Source organism: Acomys minous, assembly GCF_964271855.1.
Source record: "Acomys minous genome assembly, chromosome: 16".
Taxonomy (NCBI): domain Eukaryota; kingdom Metazoa; phylum Chordata; class Mammalia; order Rodentia; family Muridae; genus Acomys; species Acomys minous.
Genome location: NC_140498.1, coordinates 39,107,054 through 39,127,942, shown reverse-complemented (window position 1 = coordinate 39,127,942; position 20,889 = coordinate 39,107,054). Strand labels below are relative to the sequence as shown.

General features: G+C 49.1%; 1 protein-coding gene and 1 long non-coding RNA gene across 3 annotated transcripts in view; one reads left to right on the top strand and one right to left on the bottom strand.

Moving 5' to 3' along the window:
• RAB11FIP3 (RAB11 family interacting protein 3) overlaps positions 1 to 15,414 on the bottom strand; it is an 80,263-nt gene extending 64,849 nt beyond the window's left edge. For both annotated transcript variants that reach the window (XM_084763084.1, XM_084763085.1), the window contains exon 1: positions 13,367 to 15,414. In XM_084763084.1, the coding sequence (XP_084619210.1) occupies positions 13,367 to 15,088 (1,722 nt within the window). In that variant the 5' untranslated portion in view covers positions 15,089 to 15,414. The remainder of the gene's footprint in view (positions 1 to 13,366) is intronic.
• A 25-nt stretch (positions 15,415 to 15,439) lies between these two features.
• On the top strand, positions 15,440 to 19,578 carry LOC311586866. Its single transcript, XR_014775679.1, has 2 exons — positions 15,440 to 15,525; positions 18,698 to 19,578. It is a non-coding gene; the product is annotated as an uncharacterized lncRNA (long non-coding RNA).
• Positions 19,579 to 20,889: the final 1,311 nt, after the last annotated feature.

Below are 20,889 nucleotides of genomic sequence, written 5' to 3'. Positions count from 1 at the left end.
CAAACAGAGCACTCACATAAGCCAGGCAATGGTGGCACATGCCTTTAATCCTAGTACTTGGGAAGCAGAGGCAGGTGGTTCTCTGTCAGTTCGAGGCCAGCCTGGTCTACAAAGTGAGTCCAGGACAGTCAAGGACTACACAGAGAGACCCTGTTTCAGAAAAGCAAGCAAATAAACAAACAAATAAAAACCAAAATAACAGAGCACTCATATACATCAAATAAATAAATCTTTTTTAAAAAGAGTTCTGTGCCGGGCGGTGGTGGTCTGTGCCCTTAATGCCAGCACTTGGGAGGCAGAGGCAGGCTCCATGAGTTCGAGGCCAGCCTGAACTACAGAGTGAGTTCCAGGACAGTCAAAGTTACATAGAAAAGCCATGTCTTGGGGGCGGGGGGGGGGGGGTTCCACCTGTAGGGTCCTGTTAGCCACTCAGTCTCTCCAGCTGTAGGACCCTGAGTTGGCCTCCTGACATCTGCCCTGTCCACGCCCTACCTCTTCAAACGTGAGCCACCTCGTGAAACTCTGAAATCTCATTCCTTGTCCCCTACTTAAACTCTATGGTGGCTCCAGTCCCTCTCAGAATGGACCCACAGCAACCCCTCCCTCGGGCTTAGTGCCCTGCACTGTCTACAGTGGTCCCCTTTCATACAACATCAGGTCTCCCTCCGGGAAAGGCTCCTTCCCTCGCACACTCTGCCTTACTAACACTGTTCGGCTGCAGAACGTAAGCTCAGAAGTCCCCTCAAGGGTGTGGCGGTAACGCTGTCACCGCATGTGCTGGGGATGAGACGTTCACCAGCAGGCTCAGCTACGCGGAAGCTAAGAGGCAGCAAGGACTACACAAGACCCTTTCTCACCTCAGAAATAAAAAGCAAAGCCCTGGCTTTCCTGGAGGAAGGAGCTTTCCTAAGTAGGTCAGCTTCCCGGTTACACAATCTCCGAATCACTTCCACCTTCCTGCATTACAGATGACCTGCCCACTGCCCAGAGACAAGGAACTGGGCAGTCCCACTCACCTTCCTACATAGGACACTGCCTAATGGCCAAGAAAAAACACTGAATGAAGGAAGGAGCAGCCATGGAGCTGATAAAACCCAGGCCTGTCTAATCCCAAGGCTGGAGTGACAATTTTTGTTCCCTTAAATTTAACATCCACTTTGTTTTGGTTTGGTTTGGTTCTTGGTGTTTCGACACAGGATTTCTCTGTGCAGCCTTACCTGTCCTGGACACCTGTCATATTGATCCGTCTCCTGGGTGCTGGGATTAAAGGCGTGTGCCACCACGCCCAGCTTTTAACATCCACTTTTAGATAGGGAAAATGGCTCTTTCGTCAATACACAAAGTCACTGCTTTCAGGGACACCCCCCTCCCAGAGTGCTGGAAGCACAGCTCTACACAGAGCAGCTCATGCAGAGAGGCAGGCCAGGTGGCACAGCCCCGCTGCACCCAGCCACAGCAGGAGCAGGTGCAACAGCTGCCTCAGGCTGGAAGCTGAAGTCTAAGGAGTTTATTTCTCAAACAGACAGTACTTCTCAGTACAGCCTTGCTCTTCCTAGGCTCAGCTTAGGGTTAGCACTGGTCCTGTACCACTGTGTCAGCCTTGATCTCAGAAAGAGACTTGTTTGCTTAGTCGCCAGACCAGTGTCCCTGGGAGCACCTCTGGTCGTTGGGAGCCTCTGCTCTGTAGAACGGGACACCCCATGCCTTCATGAACTGTGTTGGACCTGTTTTTCATTTTCTTTTTTTTCCTTTATTTATTATACATACAGTATTCTGCCCATATTTGTGCCTGCAGGCCAGAAGAGGGCATCAGATCTCGTTGTAGATGGTTGTGAGCCACCATGTGGCTGCTGGGAATTGAACTCATGACCTTTAGAAGAACAGCCAGTGCTCTTAACCTCTGAGCCGTCTCTCCATCCGCTACATTCTTCTCAATATACTCAATTTGAGGGCTTTATATAGCCACGTCATTTACTCTAAGAGCTCATGTGCCCATTCTCTTCCATCTTCCAGAATGCTGGGGTTCTCTGGAGTGTTTCCCAGTGGGCTTTTCAGGAGGCTGTTCGCTTACCTCATTCAGTACTGCGGAGCACCCCACTCATCTCTGTCCCAATCCACTGCATCCCTTGCTGGTCTACACTGAGGAGCGGCTAGTCTCAGGCCAGTGGTAAGCTCTGGTCTCGTGTTGTATTTGTGTTCATGCAGACATTATTCATATTAACATTTCACATACGTCAAGTTAGATTTTGTAACCCTAGACTATCTCATGATCCCATTTGGCTGTCATCAAGTTTTTTTTTTTTTTTTAACAGAAGTTTTACTCTACAGCCATCGCTGGACTTGGGCTCTTTTTCCAAGTTATTTTAAATTACCTGTACATGTGTCTGTGTGTATGGCCATGGAGGCCAGAAAAGGGAATCGGACCCCTAAGACCTTGAGTTATAGGCAGTTGGGAGCTGTCCAACATTGTACAAGAAACCAAACTACAGCCCCCGCAAGAGCAGCCAAGCTCTTAACTGCCACGTGACGTACACCTCCTGACATGATTAAATAAATTGAAATTTAGAACTAAAGAACAAGACCAGGCAAACATGATTAAATAAATTGAAATTTAGAACTAAAGAACAAGGCCAGGCAAAGTGGCGCACGCCTGTAATCCCAGCACTCAGGGAGGCAGAGGCAGGCGGATCTCTGTGAGTTCAAGGCCAGCCTAGTTTACAAAGTGGTGAGTCTGGGGTGGGGGTGGGTGGGGGGGACCAGGCATGGGAAAGTGAAAGCCAAAGAATCAAACACTCTGGGTTATCTCAACTACATAGTACTCGGAGGTCAGCCTGGACTATGTGCATCCATGTTTCTCTTAAAAAAAAAAAAAAAAAGTTGGGTAGTGGTGGCACATGTTTTTAATCCTAGCACTTGGGAGGCAGAGGCAGAGGCAGAGGCAGAGGCAGGCAGATTGCTATGAGTCCAAGGCCAGCCTGGTCTACAAAGCAAGTCCAGGACAGTCAAGAATACACAGAGAAGCCCTGTCTCAAAACAAACAAACAAACAAAACCCCCCAAAAAAGCTATAAAGCCATTATTTATTCTACCATCTGGGTGTTGCTTTGTGTGTTTGTTTTTGCAGTACTAAGAACTGAACCAAAGTCTTGTGCACTCTATGCAAGCACCACTCACATGCGTCTTCCCCAGCTGAATGTTACCCCCACTCAACAGAAGCCCCCACCCCACCCCAAGCCAAGCCCCTGCAGGAACCCCTGGCAAGCTATCCCCCTGTCTCTACAATCCGGCTACTCTGGGCATCTAGTAGTACACGTTGACGAATCCTGGAGGACCCAGCACTTAGGTCCACATATCAACTGCATTTTCTCTTCACTAGCAGATGCAAGCAATCACTCTCCAGGACGGGTCCGTAAGCTCAGTTGGTGGACTACTTGCTTAGGAGGAGGATGCCGAGGGTTTGATCCTCGACACCATGCACACCGACACGGGCATGCTGCCACAGGCCTGTAATGCCAGCGCTCAGGAAGCAGAGGCAGGTGGATCAGAAAGAAGTTCTAGGTCATCCTCAACTTAATAACAAGTTCTAGACCCACTGGGCTTGATGAGACCTTGCCTCCAAAAACAAGCTAACTACCCATCTCTCAGTTCGCAAGCGTCCTCCTTCTAGTGTGTGCGGCTGCAGAGCTCTCTGCGGGGCAGGCGGGCTCTCACACTGTCCTGTTCTCTGATGAAGGATCTGAGCCTGGAAGCTCACCCTCAGGATAAGTCATGAGACATGGCGGTGCAGGTGTGCAGGGGAGACACGGACAAACTTCCAGGCCCTGCTCAGTGGGCCTGTACCATCTGACACTCTTGACGTGACAGCGATGTAGGGGCACTGGCTTCCATGGGGCTGCATCAACAGGATGTGTGCAACATCTAAATGTTTAAAGATTTTATTACTGCTGGCTGTGGGGGAGGGGTAAGTGTACATAAGTGTAACACCTGCAGAGGTCAGAAAAGGGTATCTGAGACCCCGGCAGCTGGCGTTACAAGCAGTCTCAGCCTACCCAACATAGGCAAGTCCTCTGCAAGAGCAACAAGAACTCTTTATTTATTTCTTTCTAATTTTTGGAGACAAGAGTCTTTGTGTAAAGCCGGGCGTGGTGGTGCAAGCCTTTAATCACAGCACTCGGGAGGCAGAGGCAGGCGGATCGCTGTGAGTTCGAGGCCAGCCTGGTCTACACAGTGAGTCCAGGATGGCCAAGGCTACACAGAGAAACCCTGTCTCGAAAAAAACCCAAAAAAAAAAAAAAAGAGTCTTTGTGTAGCATTAGCTGTACTGAAATTCTCTCTGTAGACCAGAGTTTGACTCCCAGCACCAATGTTAGGTGGCTCACACCAGCCTGTAATCCCCACTCCAGGCATCCCCTATGCCTCTAGGCTTGGGCACCAGCACTCACATGTATATAATTACACACAGACTTACACACATACATACATAATTGAAAATAATATATTTTTTTAAAAAATAGAAAAAAGGGAAGGCAACAGCACTTTACTGTCTTCTGATGACAGTCCAACCTGCAGCCCACAAGCTGTACATGGGCGCCTCAGGACAGCTATGAGTTCGGCATACATTCTAGGAGAGATTTTTTTTTTGGTTTGTTTTTATATTTTGGGGTTTGTTTGTTTAAGTCAATTGCACAGTTCTACAGGTGAATTCTGTCCATGAGAACATTGTGTCTCAGTGACAAGAGGTTGGGGACACCTGGGGAATCCTGGGAGAGGATACAAGCTCTACAGTCAGAACACACGTGTGAGGGCCTGAGTCCCATCCCAGCTGCGAAGTCAGTCAACTAAATAAAAGATCTGCATCTGCGTCTCTCCACTGGCACCCTCAGGGATCACCCAACCTAGCATCCCAGCACCGGAGAGGCTGAAGAGGGAGGCTCGCAACTCCAGGCAGCCTGGGCTGTGCAGAGAGCCTCGGCTACACACAGAGAGAGCCTGGGCTACACACAGAGAGAGCCTGGGCTACACACAGAGAGAGCCTGGGCTACACACAGAGAGAGCCTGGGCTACACAGACAGAGAGCCTGGGCTGCGCAGACAGAAAGCCTGGGCTATGCAGACAGAGAGCCTGGGCTACACAGACAGAGAGCCTGGGCTACACAGACAGAGAGCCTGGGCTACGCAGACAGAGAGCCTGGGCTACGCAGACAGAGAGCCTGGGCTGCACAGACAGAGAGCCTGCGTTACACAGACAGAGAGCCTGGGCTACGCAGACAGAGAGCCTGGGCTACGCAGACAGAGAGCCTGGGCTGCGCAGACAGAGAGCCTGGGCTACGCAGACAGAGAGCCTGGGCTGCGCAGACAGAGAGCCTGGGCTACGCAGACAGAGAGCCTGGGCTGCGCAGACAGAGAGCCTGGGCTGCCCAGAGAGCTACACTGAGCAGACAGCCGTCCATTCTCTGATCTCTCTCCAGCAACCTGAAGCTGTAAGTGAGAAAAATTATCTGGTTGGCTGGTTTTCTTTCAGAAGAAATGTTAATCTTTCTAATCAAGTGGACTTTGGCTCACTTTTATTGGTGCTGAACGAGTTAGTAAAATTAAAATTACCATTTAACTTGAAAAAGTCTGAGTAGTCGGTTCACTGGCAGACTGCTTAATGTAACCTAAAGAACAGCTGCAAAATTCCCCTAGGCACAAGGTTCCACTTATTAGCCCAGTGACTTACAGTAGTGAAGGCGTTCACAGTTTACAAGGCTTGGTGAGGTGTCACAGGCTGCTCCCTTAGGAGGGTTAGCCAGGAGACTGAGCACACGACTAGTCTGGACTACCAACTGATACCTACCTTAGCAAATATAAGCAAAAATAAGATGAAATAGCAAGGCATGGTGGCACACGCCTGTGACGATCATGGCATATGTATTATTATAACATATATGTGTATTGTATGCATTATGCCCTATAGTACACACTGGGAGCCAGAAGCAGGGGCCTCAGGAATTCAAAACACATAAAATAATAAATAAAAATTTAAAACACACATACACCAGACATTAGAGAACTTTAGTTTCAAAACAAAAACAAAAAAACAGGAAAAACTGGTCTGGCAAGGCAGGCCTACAATCACCACACTCAGGGGGAGAGGGGCAAGACAGGAGACTCATGAGTTCAAGGCTAGACTGGACTACACAGGAAACTAAGGGCCAACGTTCCACAGGGAGATATGTCTCACAATTCCAAAAATGAAATAAAATAACATTTAATTTATAAAATTCTGAAGCCAGGCGTATTAGTTCCTGCCTTTAGTCCCCCGAGAAGCAGAGGCAGGCAGATCTCTGGGAGTTTGGGGCTAGCCTGGCCTATAGAGTTGAGTTCCAGGACAGCCAGGGCTACACATAAAAACTGTCTGAAGACAATAAAACAAACAAACAGTTGAAAGGCAATGTACTAATATGCAATAATCTTCTCAGAACAGGAGACGCCGGTCACACACACGCTGCTATATTTTGGGATCCCTCGATCTTTGGTTGATACTGAAACGGGGTCTCACTCTGTATGGAAAGCTAGTGTTGAACTCACACTGGTTTTCCTGCCTCGGCCTCCCTAATGTTGGCATTACGGCAAGAAGCCACCCCAGCTGGCTTATGTATTATTTATTTAAAGACTTATATTTATTTATTTTTTAATATGTGTCTGTGTGTGGGTATGTACATGTGAGTTCAAGTACTCGTGAAGGCCTGAGGCACGGCATCTCTTTGAGCTGCAGTTACAGGCATTGTAAGCCACTCAATTCAGGTACTGGGACACAAACCTGCACTCTCTACAAGAGTGGTACATGCACTTGACCAGAGAACCATCTCTCCAGCTCAAATAATAATTTATTTTGTTATCTGAGTTTTATTTTATGGTTTTTCAAGACAGAGTTTCTCTGTGTAGCCGTGGCTGTACTGGATTCACTTTGTAGACCAGGCTGGCCTCAAACTCATAGAGATCCGCCTGCCTCTGCCTCCCGAGTTCTAGGATTACAGGCATACACCACTGCAACTGGCTATTTTTTGGTTTTTAAAGACAGGGTTTCTTGCGGATTGCTGTGAGATTTTGGCAATTGTCAAGATAGACCCAGTGGTACACATTCCTTCAAGCACTCATGCAGTCAGCCACACGGACACACACGCACACACACAGACACGCACACACACGCTTTCACACATATCCAAGCTCTTTCTTTCTGTCTTTCTCTTTCTTTCTTTTTCTCTTTCTTTTTGGGCCAGGATCCCACTGTGTAGCCTTAGCTGACCTAAAACATGCTCTGTAGACCAGACTGGCCTCAAACTCACAGAGATCCACCTGCCTCTGTCTTCCAAATGCTAGGATTAAAGATGTGTGCCATCAAGTCTGGCCACACATGCCCATTTTCACACACATAGACACTTAAATCCAAGGCTAGGACAGAGACAAGAAATAACAGGGGAGCAATGAACCATAGTGTCAAACATCGCTAAGAACCACCACTGCCCACTGGCAAAAGTGCAGAAACAAGAAGTGGGGAACAGTATGCACAAAATATTTGCTGCTGCAGCTTCTTCGACGAGTTCTTTGTAGGACAGACCATGCCTTACAAAATCAGAGCCCCACCACAGTGTTTCCTGGGAAGGATCAGTAGCTGTTAAAAAAATAATGCTGCCAGGCAGCAGCACCTTTAGTCCCAGCATTTGGAGCAGAGGCAGGCAGATCTCTGAGTTCGAGGCCAGCCTGATCCACAGAGAGAGTTCTAGGACAGCCAGGTGTACACAGAGAAACCTTGTCTTTAAAAACAAAACAAAACAAAAAAGCAAATGCTAACATGATTGTAAAATTAAAATGTGAACATACTCTTTTCTGATTACTATTAATTTCTTCTAAAAGCAAAACAAGAGTGTGGGGTGTGTAGGTGTGTGCAAGCCTTTTATCACACTACTAGGGAGGCAGAGGCAGGCAGATCTCTGCAAGTTCGAGGCCAGCCTGGTCTACTACAGAGACAGTTCCAGGACATCTGGGGCTACACAGAGACACCCTGTCTCAAAAATAAAAACAAACAAACAAATGAGAAACAAAGATGGGGCCAATCCCTTCTCACAATTCAGAGCCCTGGGTTCAAAACCCAGCACCCCATAAAACTGGGTGTGATGGCACACACCTCCCAGCACTAAGAGATGGAGGCAGGAGGGTCTGAAGGCAAGTCTGGGGTACCTGAGACCTTGCCTAAAAGAAAAAGGAAAAGGAAAAAGAAAAAGACGCAGCTATAAAATCCTAGCATACCCGTGCCTGTGCCCCCTTCCTCCTTTCCCCTCCAGACTCCTGTGAATGACACTGGATGGTATTACACCACACCTGATCTGCCACCAGCTGAGGAAATCAGATCCACACATACCACGACACTCTGGGAGAAAGAGAAAGGAGGACCATGACAGCCATCTCTATTATAAATGGGAGAGCTCCTATGAAAAATTCAGACAACCTGCTTAATAATTCAAAGTGCTACTTTCATAAACAGATTACATAAGACACTGGAGCCCACCTCAGCGGCTCACACCTGTGATCCAGCACGTAGGAGACGAGGCAGAGGGATCAGGAGCTCAAGGTCACCCTCATCTATCGATGAGACTGTGTCAAAGAAATTACATTTAAAAAAATAAAAAAATAGCACTCGGGAGGCGGAGGCAGGCGGATCTTTTTGAGTTTGAGGCCAGCCTGGTCTACAAAGTGAGTCTAGGACAGCCAGGGCTACAGAGAGACCCTGTCTCAAAAAAACAAAACAAAACAACAAAAATCAAGTATCTGAGGGCTGGAGAGATGGCTCAGAAGTTGAAAGCACTGACGGCTCTTCCAGAGGTCCTGAGTTCAATTCCGAGCAACCACACGGTGGCTCACAAGCATTTATAATGTGATCTGATGCCCTCTTCTGGCCTGCGGGTGTACATGCAGGCAGAGCACTATATACATAATAATAGATAAATCTTAAAAATAAAAAAAAATCTCTCATGAGGTTGAAGACCAGATAGTTTAATCATTAAGCTTAGTTGGTTAGGAGTTAAGATGTTTTTAGGTGTAGATAAATGTTTTAAGTTGATAATGACGAGATCTGATAGATACTGATTTACTGTCAGAATTTTAGACTCATCAAGATAGGAAAAATGTTTTCTTCAAGGCTGCCAAATACAAATATCCAAAACACTATGAATGTAACATATATATATATAATTCCTGATTGTTTAGTGGTTCTTTTTGTTGTAGGTACCTTGTTGTATAAATGTGTAATAATATAAATGTATATGTAAAAAATATTTAGTAAAAAATAAAATGAAATAAAATAAAAACAAGGCAGGAAGATGATAGTTCAGAAGGTAAAGGTGAAGACCTGACAGCAAGTACAGCAGGAGACATCCAAACTCCTGAAGGCTGTTGCCTTCTAACCGCCACACAAGCACTTGGCATGCCTGTCCATTCACACTAGCTTAAGTCAGGCATGGAAGCAAGCGCCCTTAATGCCAGCACCAGGCAGGCAGAGACAGGTAAATCTCTATGAGTTCCAGGCTATAGACTGAGACCCTGTCTCAGAAGAAGAAAACAAAACAAACAAACAAACAAAAAAAACCTTATTTTTTTAAAGATAAATACAGAATCATTTACAGGTAAAGATTAACAGCATCCTAGCACTCAGAGAGGCAGACAGAGGCAGGCTAATCTCTGAGTTCAAGGCCAGCCTGGTCTGCAGAGCCAACCCAGGACACCCAGGGCTACACAAGAGAACCCCTGTCTCAAACAACAAACAAACAAAAAAGCCCAGAAATCAGGGCTTTGAGTTCGTCCATCCCAAAATCTACATCATCTGTGAACTGTTGGGAGCCTGCAGGGGCGGGTCCTGCCCATCCAAAGCTGCAGGACCTCCATGACACAGGACAACAACAGGATAACCAGGAGGAGTCCCCCTGAGGACCCGACACGGATGCTGTCACAGAAGCCAGACCAATGACTCACTGCAATGAACATTTGCAAGTGCAGACGTTTGGACAGAGGGATGTTACCGTGGGAAGCACTGTGGCACACTACAGCTTGTACAATGAGATGTTTCCTACTCTTTACTTTGTTGTTGTTGTTGTTGTTTGTGCGTGTGTGTTTTTATCTGGGGGGGGGTTGTAAGGGCAGAAGGCGGTTACAAGGGGACAGGGAGATGAGTGGGTTGGGGTTCAGGATGTGAAACTCACAAAGAATCAATAAAAAAGGTTTGTTTTTTTTTAATTATACGGCATCAGCACAAGGATTCTGCTTTGAACAGTGGAGGAGCTGGAGATGGCTCTGTGGTTAAGGGCTTGCTGAGTTTCCAGAAACCCCTCCTACCAGGTGGCTCCCAGCCTCCTGTAACTCCGGCTTGAGTGTCTGACCACCACTGCACTGCACTTATGACTCACGCACACACATAAACAAGTAAAAAAAACATCTTGCAGAAGGAAAGGAAGCGAGGGACGTTCACAGAGGAGTTGAGTCCTGAAACTACTGAGACTTGAGAGACAGCTCTAGAGGCATCACTCACAAGCTCTCCCTACCACGTAGTTTGTTCATCGAAATTTCAAAATACGGGCTTGAAGAGATGGGGGCTAAGAGCACTGTCTGCTCTGCCAAAGGACCAGGGTTCAATTCCCAGCGGCAGCTCACCACTGTCTGTAACTCCAGTTCCCAGGGATCTGACACCTTCACACCAATGCACATAAAATAAAAATAAATAATTTTTAACATTTAAAATACATATATTGTGGGAATGGCTTTGTTTTTCTCTAAACTTCTGCACTATTGGTTAATGTTCCTGCCTTTGCCCCTCTTATCTGAGTCAGGAAGGCTACCTACCTCTTCTTACACGGATAATGATTAACTTTCATTCCTTTGTGTCTTATCTGTTCCAAAACTACAGGGGTGCTCCCAGAAAGCAAGAGCTCTCCTGCACACCCAGGAGGCCGCTCTAAATCCGGGGATCCTAAGCCAGCCACCACAGCTTCCTCCTGAGCTGTGAAAAAACAAACCGACCTAGGAGATTTCCTTCCACTCTGTCCCAACAATCTCTGGCCATGGAGCTTCCCAGACAGCAAATTCCACCAGGAACTATCAGAGCAAAGAATTCTGACCCATTTTAGTCTGCACTCAAGAATGTTCAGGACTGGGCGTGGTGGCGCTCACCTTTAATCCCAGCGCTACGGAGGCAGAGGCAGGTGATCTCTGTGAGTTCGAGGCCAGCCTGGTTTATATAGTGAGTTCCAGGCCAGCCAGAATTACATGGTGAGACCTTTGAGGAAGAACATTAAGGGGACGGACGGGGAAGAAGTGTAACCAAGTTTCCCCTCAAAGTAATCAAGTTGGGGAGGTGAGACCAAAGAGAATTTTATGCAATTCCCTAAATTGAAATTTGGTAGAACTACTTCTAAGAGCTTAAAAAAAAAAAAAAAAGAAAGAAAAAAAGAAAGAGAACCCCACCCCTGTTCTAACACAATCTACTAGGCCTGGGGAAAGCTTTGTAGCCTCTCCAGCTTCTAGCTTCTTACCTGGAAAGGAAGGGTGCAAACTGCTTGCCTAATTACCACCTCTGACAACTTTAGCAATGACAGAGTGAAAACATAATAGCAGAGTCACAAGTGGTAAAGAGCAAAAGCGAGCTGGGCGTGGTGGCTCACACCCTTTATCCCAGCACTTGGGAGGCAGAGGCAGGTGGATCTTCATGAGTTCGAGGCCACCCTGGTCTACAAAGGGAGTCCAGGACAGACAGGGCTGCACAGAGAAACCCTGTCTTGAAAAACAAAAACAAAAACAAAACAAAAAAGAAAAAAGAGCAAATGCGGCTCTGGCCTGGCCTGGCAAGCCTACTCAGTCAGATTGGATCTAGAAAGGCAAGAATAAGTTTAAAGAGAAGACACACAACACCAGTAAACAACTGCCAAGCACCGGAAAGACCTCTCTCCAGCCCAGGAACAAGAAGGAAAGTCCAAGAACACAAGCTCTATGGATAAAGGCCAGCAAGAGGGTTCAGTGGTAAGAAGCCTTCCGGAAGCTGCCTGGCCCCAAGGTGTGAACTTTGCAGGGAATCCTCTGGGCCCAGTTTTTTCCAGTGGCTCTACGGATGCTGCAGATAGAGGTTTTAACAGTATGCTAATAGAAATATATCAATTTTGCCCTTGGTTTTTGGAGACAGAGTCTTGCTATAGCTTCAGGTTGACCTCGATTCTGACATCCTCCTGAGTGCTAGCTGCAAGGACTACAGATGCGCGTGTCACCACACCCAGCTTATTTTTATCTCTCTTCTTAAAGACCAGTAAGCTCAAACATGCAAATGTACTTGAACACCCACTTAACAAATGGCTGCAAGTGTGAAAAATGAATAACATGAAAATTAACAGATGAAAATGTCAGAGACTTCCAACCAATAAATAAAATAAAGGGGAACACGTAACATGGATGGCATCTTCTGGGTTACAAGCTAAGCACACAGCCCTGCTGATGGGGACCAACAAAGACTCGGTCTTGGATCCAGCTTCCCGGGGAGCTGGTGGCAGATGTGTGGGTGGCTCTTGCACCTGAACTGTGCCTCCTCTGTGACCCTTCAAAACATCTCGCCTCTCCTCTAAGAGCGGAGGCTCTGAAGGCCCTGCTAGACTTGGCACCCGCCATGCACTAAACTCCTGGCCTCATTCTCTTCCTTTTTCTCTGCGCGTGCTAGTGAGTGTGTGCACGCATGCACACATGTGTGTCTTTTGAAACGGGGTCTAACTCTGTAGCCCAAGTTATTCTTGAACTCACTGTATAGACTAGGCTGGCCTTGAACTTGCAGCAATCCGGCCTCAGCCTCTCAAATGCTGGGACTACAAGCATGCACCATCATGCCCAGCTTAAGACTTATTTTGTGCTTGTTGATTTTGCCACTTTACTGTCGAGCAGAAATCCTTTATGTGGTACAAAGGACTGAACTCCGGGCCAAGAGCATGAGGCAAGTGCTTTGTCCACTCACCCACATCTTTAGCCAGAAGTTAGCATTTTCAATTTCTAGGACCTTCTTCTGGCCTCTACGCTATCTCTCCATCAAAACCCAGTACAACAAATGGTAAACACACAGAATAAATTAACTCTACTCAAGTAGTCTGGCCTCTGATGTCCTAACATGGGTGGCAGAAGGGAGGCACTTTAGAGAGTTTCCCATTCCTAGGTCCAGGAAATAAATAGCAAGTGTAATGCCAGAGAGGCGGTCACTTGACTCAGGGGTATACCTTCCTCTAAGAAGGAAGGGGAGATTCTGGAAAACTACCCTGATGAACAGAAATCAGACCCCTCTCCCGACCAGAACTGCAGTAGGCTTGTTACCTGTTCTGCCCCATAGACCGTGGCGAACTGAATGAAATCCTCGATGCGGACAAAGCCATCCCCATCCCTGTCCAGGGCATCGAACACCGTCCTGAGGCGCGCACCGTCTTCCTGGGCTATCCCGGGCTCGCTGGGCAGCGACAACGCCGAGCCTGGGTCCGACGGTGGCCCAGGACATGCCTGGAGCAGCTCGCCCTCGGCTGGCAAGTGCTCTAGGGTTAGGCCCCGCGTAGGGCGGCAGTCTTCCAGCTCCTCTGGCCAGCTGCACGGGGCTTTGGGCTTCTCCGGCTCTTTGAACTGTAGACACGAAACTTTGGGTTCCTCTCTATCCTCCGGCCAGAAGCAGGGTGCGTCGGGCTCGTCCTGCCAGCACCGCGTAGTGTTCTGCTCCTCCGGCCAGAGGCACAGCAACTGGGGCTCCTCGGACCAACAGTGAGATGCGTCTGACCCCTCTGGTTCGTTGGCCCAGAAACATGGTCCGTTGGGTGCGTCAGGCTCCTCCGACCAGCAGCGAGATGCAGTGGGCTCTTCTGGTTCCTTGACCAAGAGACAAAGTACATCGGGTTGCCCTAACCACAGGTGAGGGGCATCAGGCTCCTCTGGCATCTCTGGCTCCTTGGCCAAGAGACACCCTGTGTCTGCCTCCTGGGGACTGCAGCGAGGGGCGTCGGGTTCTTCCAGATCCTTGCCCAAGAAGCACGGTGCATCGGATTCCTTCCACTCCTTGGTCAAGTGGCACGGTGCGTCCGGTTCCTGGGACCAGCAGTGAGGGGCGTCGGGTTCCTCCAACACCTTGGTTAAGAGGCAGGTTGCATCTGACTCCTGGGACCAGCAGCGAGCGGCGTCGGGTTCCTCCAGCTCCGTAGCCAAGTGGGGCGGTGAGTCTGGCTCCTGGGGCCAGCAGTGAGGGGCGTCGGGTTCCCCCAACTCCTTGGCCAAGTGGCGCGGTGCGTCTGACTCCTGGGGCCAGCAGCGAGGGGCATCGGGTTCCTGTGGCCAGCAGCGAGGGGCGTCGGGTTCCTCCAGCTCCTTAACCAAGTCGCAGGATGCGTCGGGTTCCTGGGGCCAGCAGCGAGGGGCGTCGGGTTCCTCCAGGTCCGTGGCTAAGTGGCACGGTGCATCTGGCTCCTGGGACCAGCAGTGAGGGGCGTCGGGTTCCTCCAACTCCTTGGTTAAGAGGCAGGTTGCATCCGACTCCTGGGACCAGCAGCGAGGGGCGTCGGGTTCCTCTAGCTCCGTAGCCAAGACACAGGATGCGTTGGGCTCCTGGGACCAGCAGTGAGCGGGGTCGGATTTCTCCAGCTCCTTGGCCAAGTGACGCGGTGCGTCTGGCTCCTGGGGCCAGCAGCGGGGGGCGTCGGGTTCCTCCAGCCCTCTGGTCAAGAGGCAGGTTGCGTCCGGCTCCTGGGACCAGCAGAGAGGGGCATCGGGTTCCTCCAACTCCTTAGCCAAATGACAGGATACATCGGGCTCCTGGGACCAGCAGCGAGGAGCGTTGGGCTCTTTGGCCCAACGACTAGGAGCGTCAGGATCCTCTACCTTTCCGAGCCAGCAGCTTGGCGCGTTGGGTCCCTCTGGCCACCGTTGAAGCTGGGCGTGTTCCTCGGGCTCATCTGACCAGCCGCGAGGAGCGTCGGGCCCCACCGGCCCCTTGACCCCGAGCTGGGGCCCAGAAGCCGGCTCGTCGTGCTCCGACAGGGAGGTCGGCTGGCTCAGCTCCATGATCCGGCGCCGGCTAAACTAGGGATGATACGAGAGGCGCGGAAGGCAGACAAAGGCGCTCAGGGCGCGGCGGCGGGCGCGGGCATCCCCGCGGCGACGCGGGCGGGCGCGCGCGGGGCGCCCGGGCTGCTGGGGCTGGCGCTGGCGCTCGGGCCCTGCTCTGCCCTCGCCCATCTTCGCACCGCACCTTAGCGGCTCCTGGCCCCGCAGCACGGCTGCCGCAGGCCCATGGCGGCAGCGCGGCCCGAACGATGTGAGAACTCGGCGGCGGGGAGCGGACTGTAGGAGGCCAGCATCGGCCGGGTAGCGGAGGCTGAAGCCTGATCGCCGGAGCTTAGGGACCCAGTGAGGGACGCCGGCGCCGGCCCGCCCTCCGTCGTGCGTGACGTCAACACGTCATGTAGCCTGACCACGCCCCCATGGGGGTTGTTATAAAGGTGGGTTCGCAGCGGGGGCACTTTAGGGGCCACGGTAATCTGCCCCTTTCAGAGGGCCTGAACTATTTGCGGAGGTAGGGCAAACGAAGCGTCCTGTAGCGGGAAGAGGTGCCTGAGGATAGGCTTTGGGAAACTATTGCTGATCGGGAAACCAAACATGCTCATGTTCCAGAGAAGCCGCTAGTCCCTCCACTGTGACTTCTTCACACAGCTGGTAGTACCTACCAGAATACTAATGGACGGGCTACCAAATAAGAGCGCTAGGTGAGGAATTGCCCAAAGTCACGCCACACAAAGGCAGGATCTGTGGGGCTCACACATTCATCCACAGGCGTGTACAGTGAAGTGCGGAGGGACAGATCTTGTTTTTGTTTGATATGTTGTTTGGTGTCTTTTTTGGAAAAGGCTACCCTTTAACTCCTGATCCTCCCCGCCTTGGATTATAGACTGACCCCACCAATCCTTTGCAAAGGTTTTTTACATTTGATACCTAGTGCTGACAGGGAGTATTGCCAACTAATGCCGTTGTCATCATGAGAGGGTCATGGTCAAGGATGCGGAGCAACAGACTAAGCCAATTGGAAGCAGATGAGGTGCATCCGGGCAAGAACTAAATTTAGCCATCAGGGAAAAGTATGAACCAATTTTTATGTTCGTGGCCACCATAGATAAGTATGGTTTCCATAAGCAGTTTTGACGAGAGCTAAAAACTGAGCTGTGCTCCCAGGTGTACAGCAGGCCAGTCTACTGAGTCATCCCCCATGGCGAAATTCCCAGCACATGATAGGAGGCTGTGTGCAGCTAGCCGTGGGAAAAGGCAGGTGTCACAGTTCCCTCCCGAAACCGTAGTCTCATTTTCTTGTAAGAACCGTATGGTTTTTTTTTTTTGAGGAAAACACATTAAAAGAATAAAGTCACTTCCAATAAAGTCCAATGCAAGGACTGGAAACTGTCTTTGGCCAGCTACCATTCTCAGAGAAAGTTCCAGTAAGTATCAGCCTTTCTATTTAGGGATGTCATGGTAAGTATCCACCTGTCCTTTGGTGTTCTCAGTCAGGCCTAAGGCTGGCTTTCCGGGGAGCAGGTGTTCCTGTTGTGTGCCAATGCTAAGAAAAATATTTATGGCTTCCATGGGTTGTGTGCCCAAATAGAACCACAGCACAGAGAATGCTTGCCTTCCTGCGTGAACCAAGTAACTGGGCTGTTTATGAAAGGTTAAAAGCAGCAAGTGGAGGTAGGGAAGGTGGCTCAGTCAATAAAATGACTGCCCTGCAAGTGTGAGAACCATCTAAAAAGCTGAGTGTACTTATAATCCCAGCACAAAGAAGGAAGATGCAGGAGGATCTCCATGGCACGCTAGCCAGGTAACTGAATTACGAGCTCCAAGTCGCGTGAAAAATTGTCTCAAAAAATAAGGTAGTGGTGGAAAGCAGAGAAGGGAAGACTCTTCTTTGACTTTGGACACAACAGGAGGAATAGAGAGACCTGATCCTGAGTCCACCTTCCCAGGATTGACATGGGCATTAGGTTTAAGTAGAGGATGAATGGGGCAAGGGAAGAGGTGAACATAGCCAAACGTCGACAAGGGTGGCCGAGCCCATTAGGAATGCCAGAGCCAAAAGCTTTGCTCTAAAAATTTCAGTCACACCGCCTGCCATTCCAAACCAGGAATTCCCTGCCCAGGAAGACCCTGTATGGACACTAACTTCACGTACAGCAGGTGTTAGTTGCAGAGTGGCTGGATCATGTAGTCTGCTCAGATTTTTGTTTGTTTTCCAAGACCAGGTTTCTCTGTGTAGCCCTGGCTGTCCTGGACTCACTTTGTAGATCAGGCTGGCCTTGAACTCATAGAGATCCACCTGCCTCTGCCCTCCCAGTGCTGAGATCACAGGTGTGCGCTACTGTATCCAGGTTGTCTGCTCAGATTTTTAAATTGTTTTTGTTTTGCTTTGCTTTTTGGGGTTTTTTAATTTTTTTTTTTTTTGAGACAGGGTTTCTCTGTGTAACCTTTGCTGTCATGGACTCACTTTGTAGACCAGGCTGGCCTCAGACTCACAGAGATCTGCCTGCCTCTGCCTTCGAGTGCTGGGATTAAAGGCCTGTGCCACTACCACCCAGCTTGTTTTGTTTTTCTAGACAGGGTTTCTCTGTGTAGCCTTGACTGTCCTGGACTCAGTTTGTATCAGATCACCCTAGAACTGCAATTACAAGCACTTGTGAGCTCCTTGTGTAAGTGCTGGGAACTGAACTCAAGTCCTCTGCAAAAGTGGTATGCACTCTTACCCTCTAAGTCATTTCTCCAGCCCCTCTGTACGTTTCATATTTAAAGAATCTGCCAGGGCTGGGCGTGGCAGCACATGCCTTTAATCCTAGCACTCAGTGAGGCAGAGGCACGTGGATATCTGTGAGTTCGAGGCCAACCTGGTCTACAAACAGAGTCCAGAATAGCCAAAGCTACACAGAAAAACCCTGTCTCAGGAAAAAGAAATCTACCAGAGTGTTTAACAGAGTTGTACAATTTTAGATTTCTACCATTTGGGGGGAAAAATTTGGCATGCAGTATATAAATTTATAACATATAACATATAAATTTATAATATAATAAAGATTTTATTTATATGTATAAATATTTTGCCTGTGCATATATGTATGTGTCTGTGGAAGCCAGTAGAAGGCACTGGATCCCTTGAAATTAGAGTCTCAAAAGGTCATGAGCCGCCACTTGTATGCTGAGAACCAAACCCTGGTTAACCACATGACTTAGTTCCTTCAACCACTGAGTGACCACTCCAGCCACTGAAATTAATTTTTGGTTGTTTACATCTTTCTTCCCCCTAGAAACACGGTGTCAAACTAACTGTCAGAGTGATGTTTCTGTGCACTGTGTAAAGATTATCCTTGTGCTATTTAAATGCTAGTTTCTGTGCAGGTGCAGATGTGTGGTGAGACTTTGGCATTGTCCTTTTCATGAGGCATCTCCTGTCTCAATGTATGGTGAGACTTTAGTGTTGTCCTTTTCATGAGGTATCTCCTGTCTCAATGTTTTATAAACATTGTTCTCCATCTCCTTCTGGTTGGTTCTAATAAAAAGCTGGTGGCCAATCAGCTGAGGCAGGATTAAGAGGCAAGACTTCCAGGCTGGGGAGGACTGGGGAAAAAGAATTCTATCCAGCCAGGCAGGCATGGTGGCACATACCTGTAATCCCAGCACTTGGGAGGCAGAGGAAGAAGAAGAAGAAGAAGAAGAAGAAGAAGAAGAAGAAGAAGAAGAAGAAGAAGAAGAAGAAGAAGAAGAAGAAGAAGAAGAAGAAGAAGAAGAAAATTTGGTGAGATTGCTCGGCAATTGAGGACATTGACTGCTCTTCAAGAGGACCAAGGCTCAAATCCCAGCACCTACATGGCAGCTCACAACAGTCTGTAACTCGAAGATCTGACACCTTCATACAGACATCATGCAGGAAAAACATATTTAAAAAAGAAGAGGTAGATGTTGCCTAGTCACTCCACCACCTCCAGGAGAAAGTCCTTGCAAAAACAGTGTTATTTGTCAAAACACATGTGCCACCACGCCTGGCTCAAAAGAAAAAAATTTTAATGTAATTTTAGCTGGGCAGTGGTGGTGTGTGCCTTTAATTTCAGCACTTGAGAGGCAGAGGCTTGTGGGTCTCTCTGAGTTCGAGGCCAGCCTGGTCTACAGAGTGATTCCAGGACAGCCAGGGCTACACAGAGAAACCCTGTCTGGGAAAAAAAAAAAGGAAATTTTATGGTTTTTTGTTTGTTTTGCTTTTTGAGACAGGGTCTCTCTATCTAGGCCTAGCTGTACTAGAACATGATGATGTGTCGACCTGTCTGCCTGGCACTCTCTCCCTCTCTTTCTCTCTCAACTTTTTACTGGTTCTTTGTGGATTTCACATCATGCACCCCAAGCCCACTCATCTCCTCATACCCACTATTCACCCTTGCAACCCCCACCCAGAGTAGGGGAAAAAAAAATCTCATTGTGGAAACTGTAGTGTGTCACAGTGTGTCCCACGGTATACATTTTTGTCCACACTTCTTTGTTTGCTAATATTCATTGCATGTCTAGTTGGTCTGATAAGAGGCTTCTGCTACTTTGCCTATCCTGGAACCTCACTGGGATTCTCAGATATCCTGTATCATGGAGATCCTGTAGTTTTGGATCTGTAGGACCGGCCCCTTCACACACTCCAGAAGTTCATGGATTCCATAGATGTTGGGGTAGGCTGATTCAAAGTCCTGGATTTGGGCCTGAAAGGTATCTGAGCTGGTCAGCCTGCCAGCTTTCCTGTACACACAACCTCTCCTGTCCTGCCCCAGCTGGCCAATCCAGTTCAGCCACCAGCAAGGGCAAAGCCAACTCTGCAGCTCTCATGCCCTAGGGGCTGGTTCATCCACACCCATGCCATCAGGGTCAGCTGTACTGTGCTGCCCAGGAGAGGTGCAGGGCCTGCTCTCCCAAGTGCTGCTGCAGCAGGCGAGGGGCAGGGCCTAGCTCTCCTGTGCCCACGACCCCAGCAGGAGAGAGGGAGTCAGCTCTCCTGCTCACTACCACATAGCAAACAAGAAGCAGGGTGGTTTCACACCTTCATGGCTGGCTCACCCACAACCCCCCCCCCCACACACACACATTCAAGGCCATCTCTGCTATACTACCCATGTGGGGCACGGGGCCCACTCTCCCTAGTGCTCCAGTAGGTGAGAGGCAGGACCAGCTCTCCTGCTCTGATGACCTCAGGGCCAACCCTTGCCAAGAGCCACCCTGTTAAGGGAGCTCACTAAGCATGTGAGCTGTCTAAGAGGTGACCAGGTATTTGCAAGGTCTTGTACCACGATGCACCCCCAAACTGCTTCCAGCCTCTGACATGCTGTCAGGAGCCATTGATTTGGGGAAGTCCAGTAGGCATGAGAGATCTCTGGGATACATCATGATACAGACCTTGCAAACACCAGATCACCTCCTAGACAGCCCACATGCTTAGTGAGGCCCTTAACAGGCAAACCCTCCTGCTGTAGGTGTCAAGAGGCCAGAGAGGAACCAAAACAACAACAACAATAAACAAACTTATAAAAGCCGAGCATGGGGAAGGTTCTGGATTCAGTCCCCAATACTGCAAAAGTGACTAGACAAGAAACCAGAGCAGGAGGCAGCGGTCAGTGGAAACTCCTGGGCTCGGTGCTGGCTGCTTAGACTTGGGATGAAGGAGACAGAGCAGAAGGGCTAAGGTCCCAATGGAATATCATACACAAAAAAGGGTCAGGGAGCCTGGCACAGTGGCATACCCTGTAATCCCAGCACTCAGGAAGGCAGAGGCAGGTGGATTGCTGTGAGTTCAAGGCCAGCCT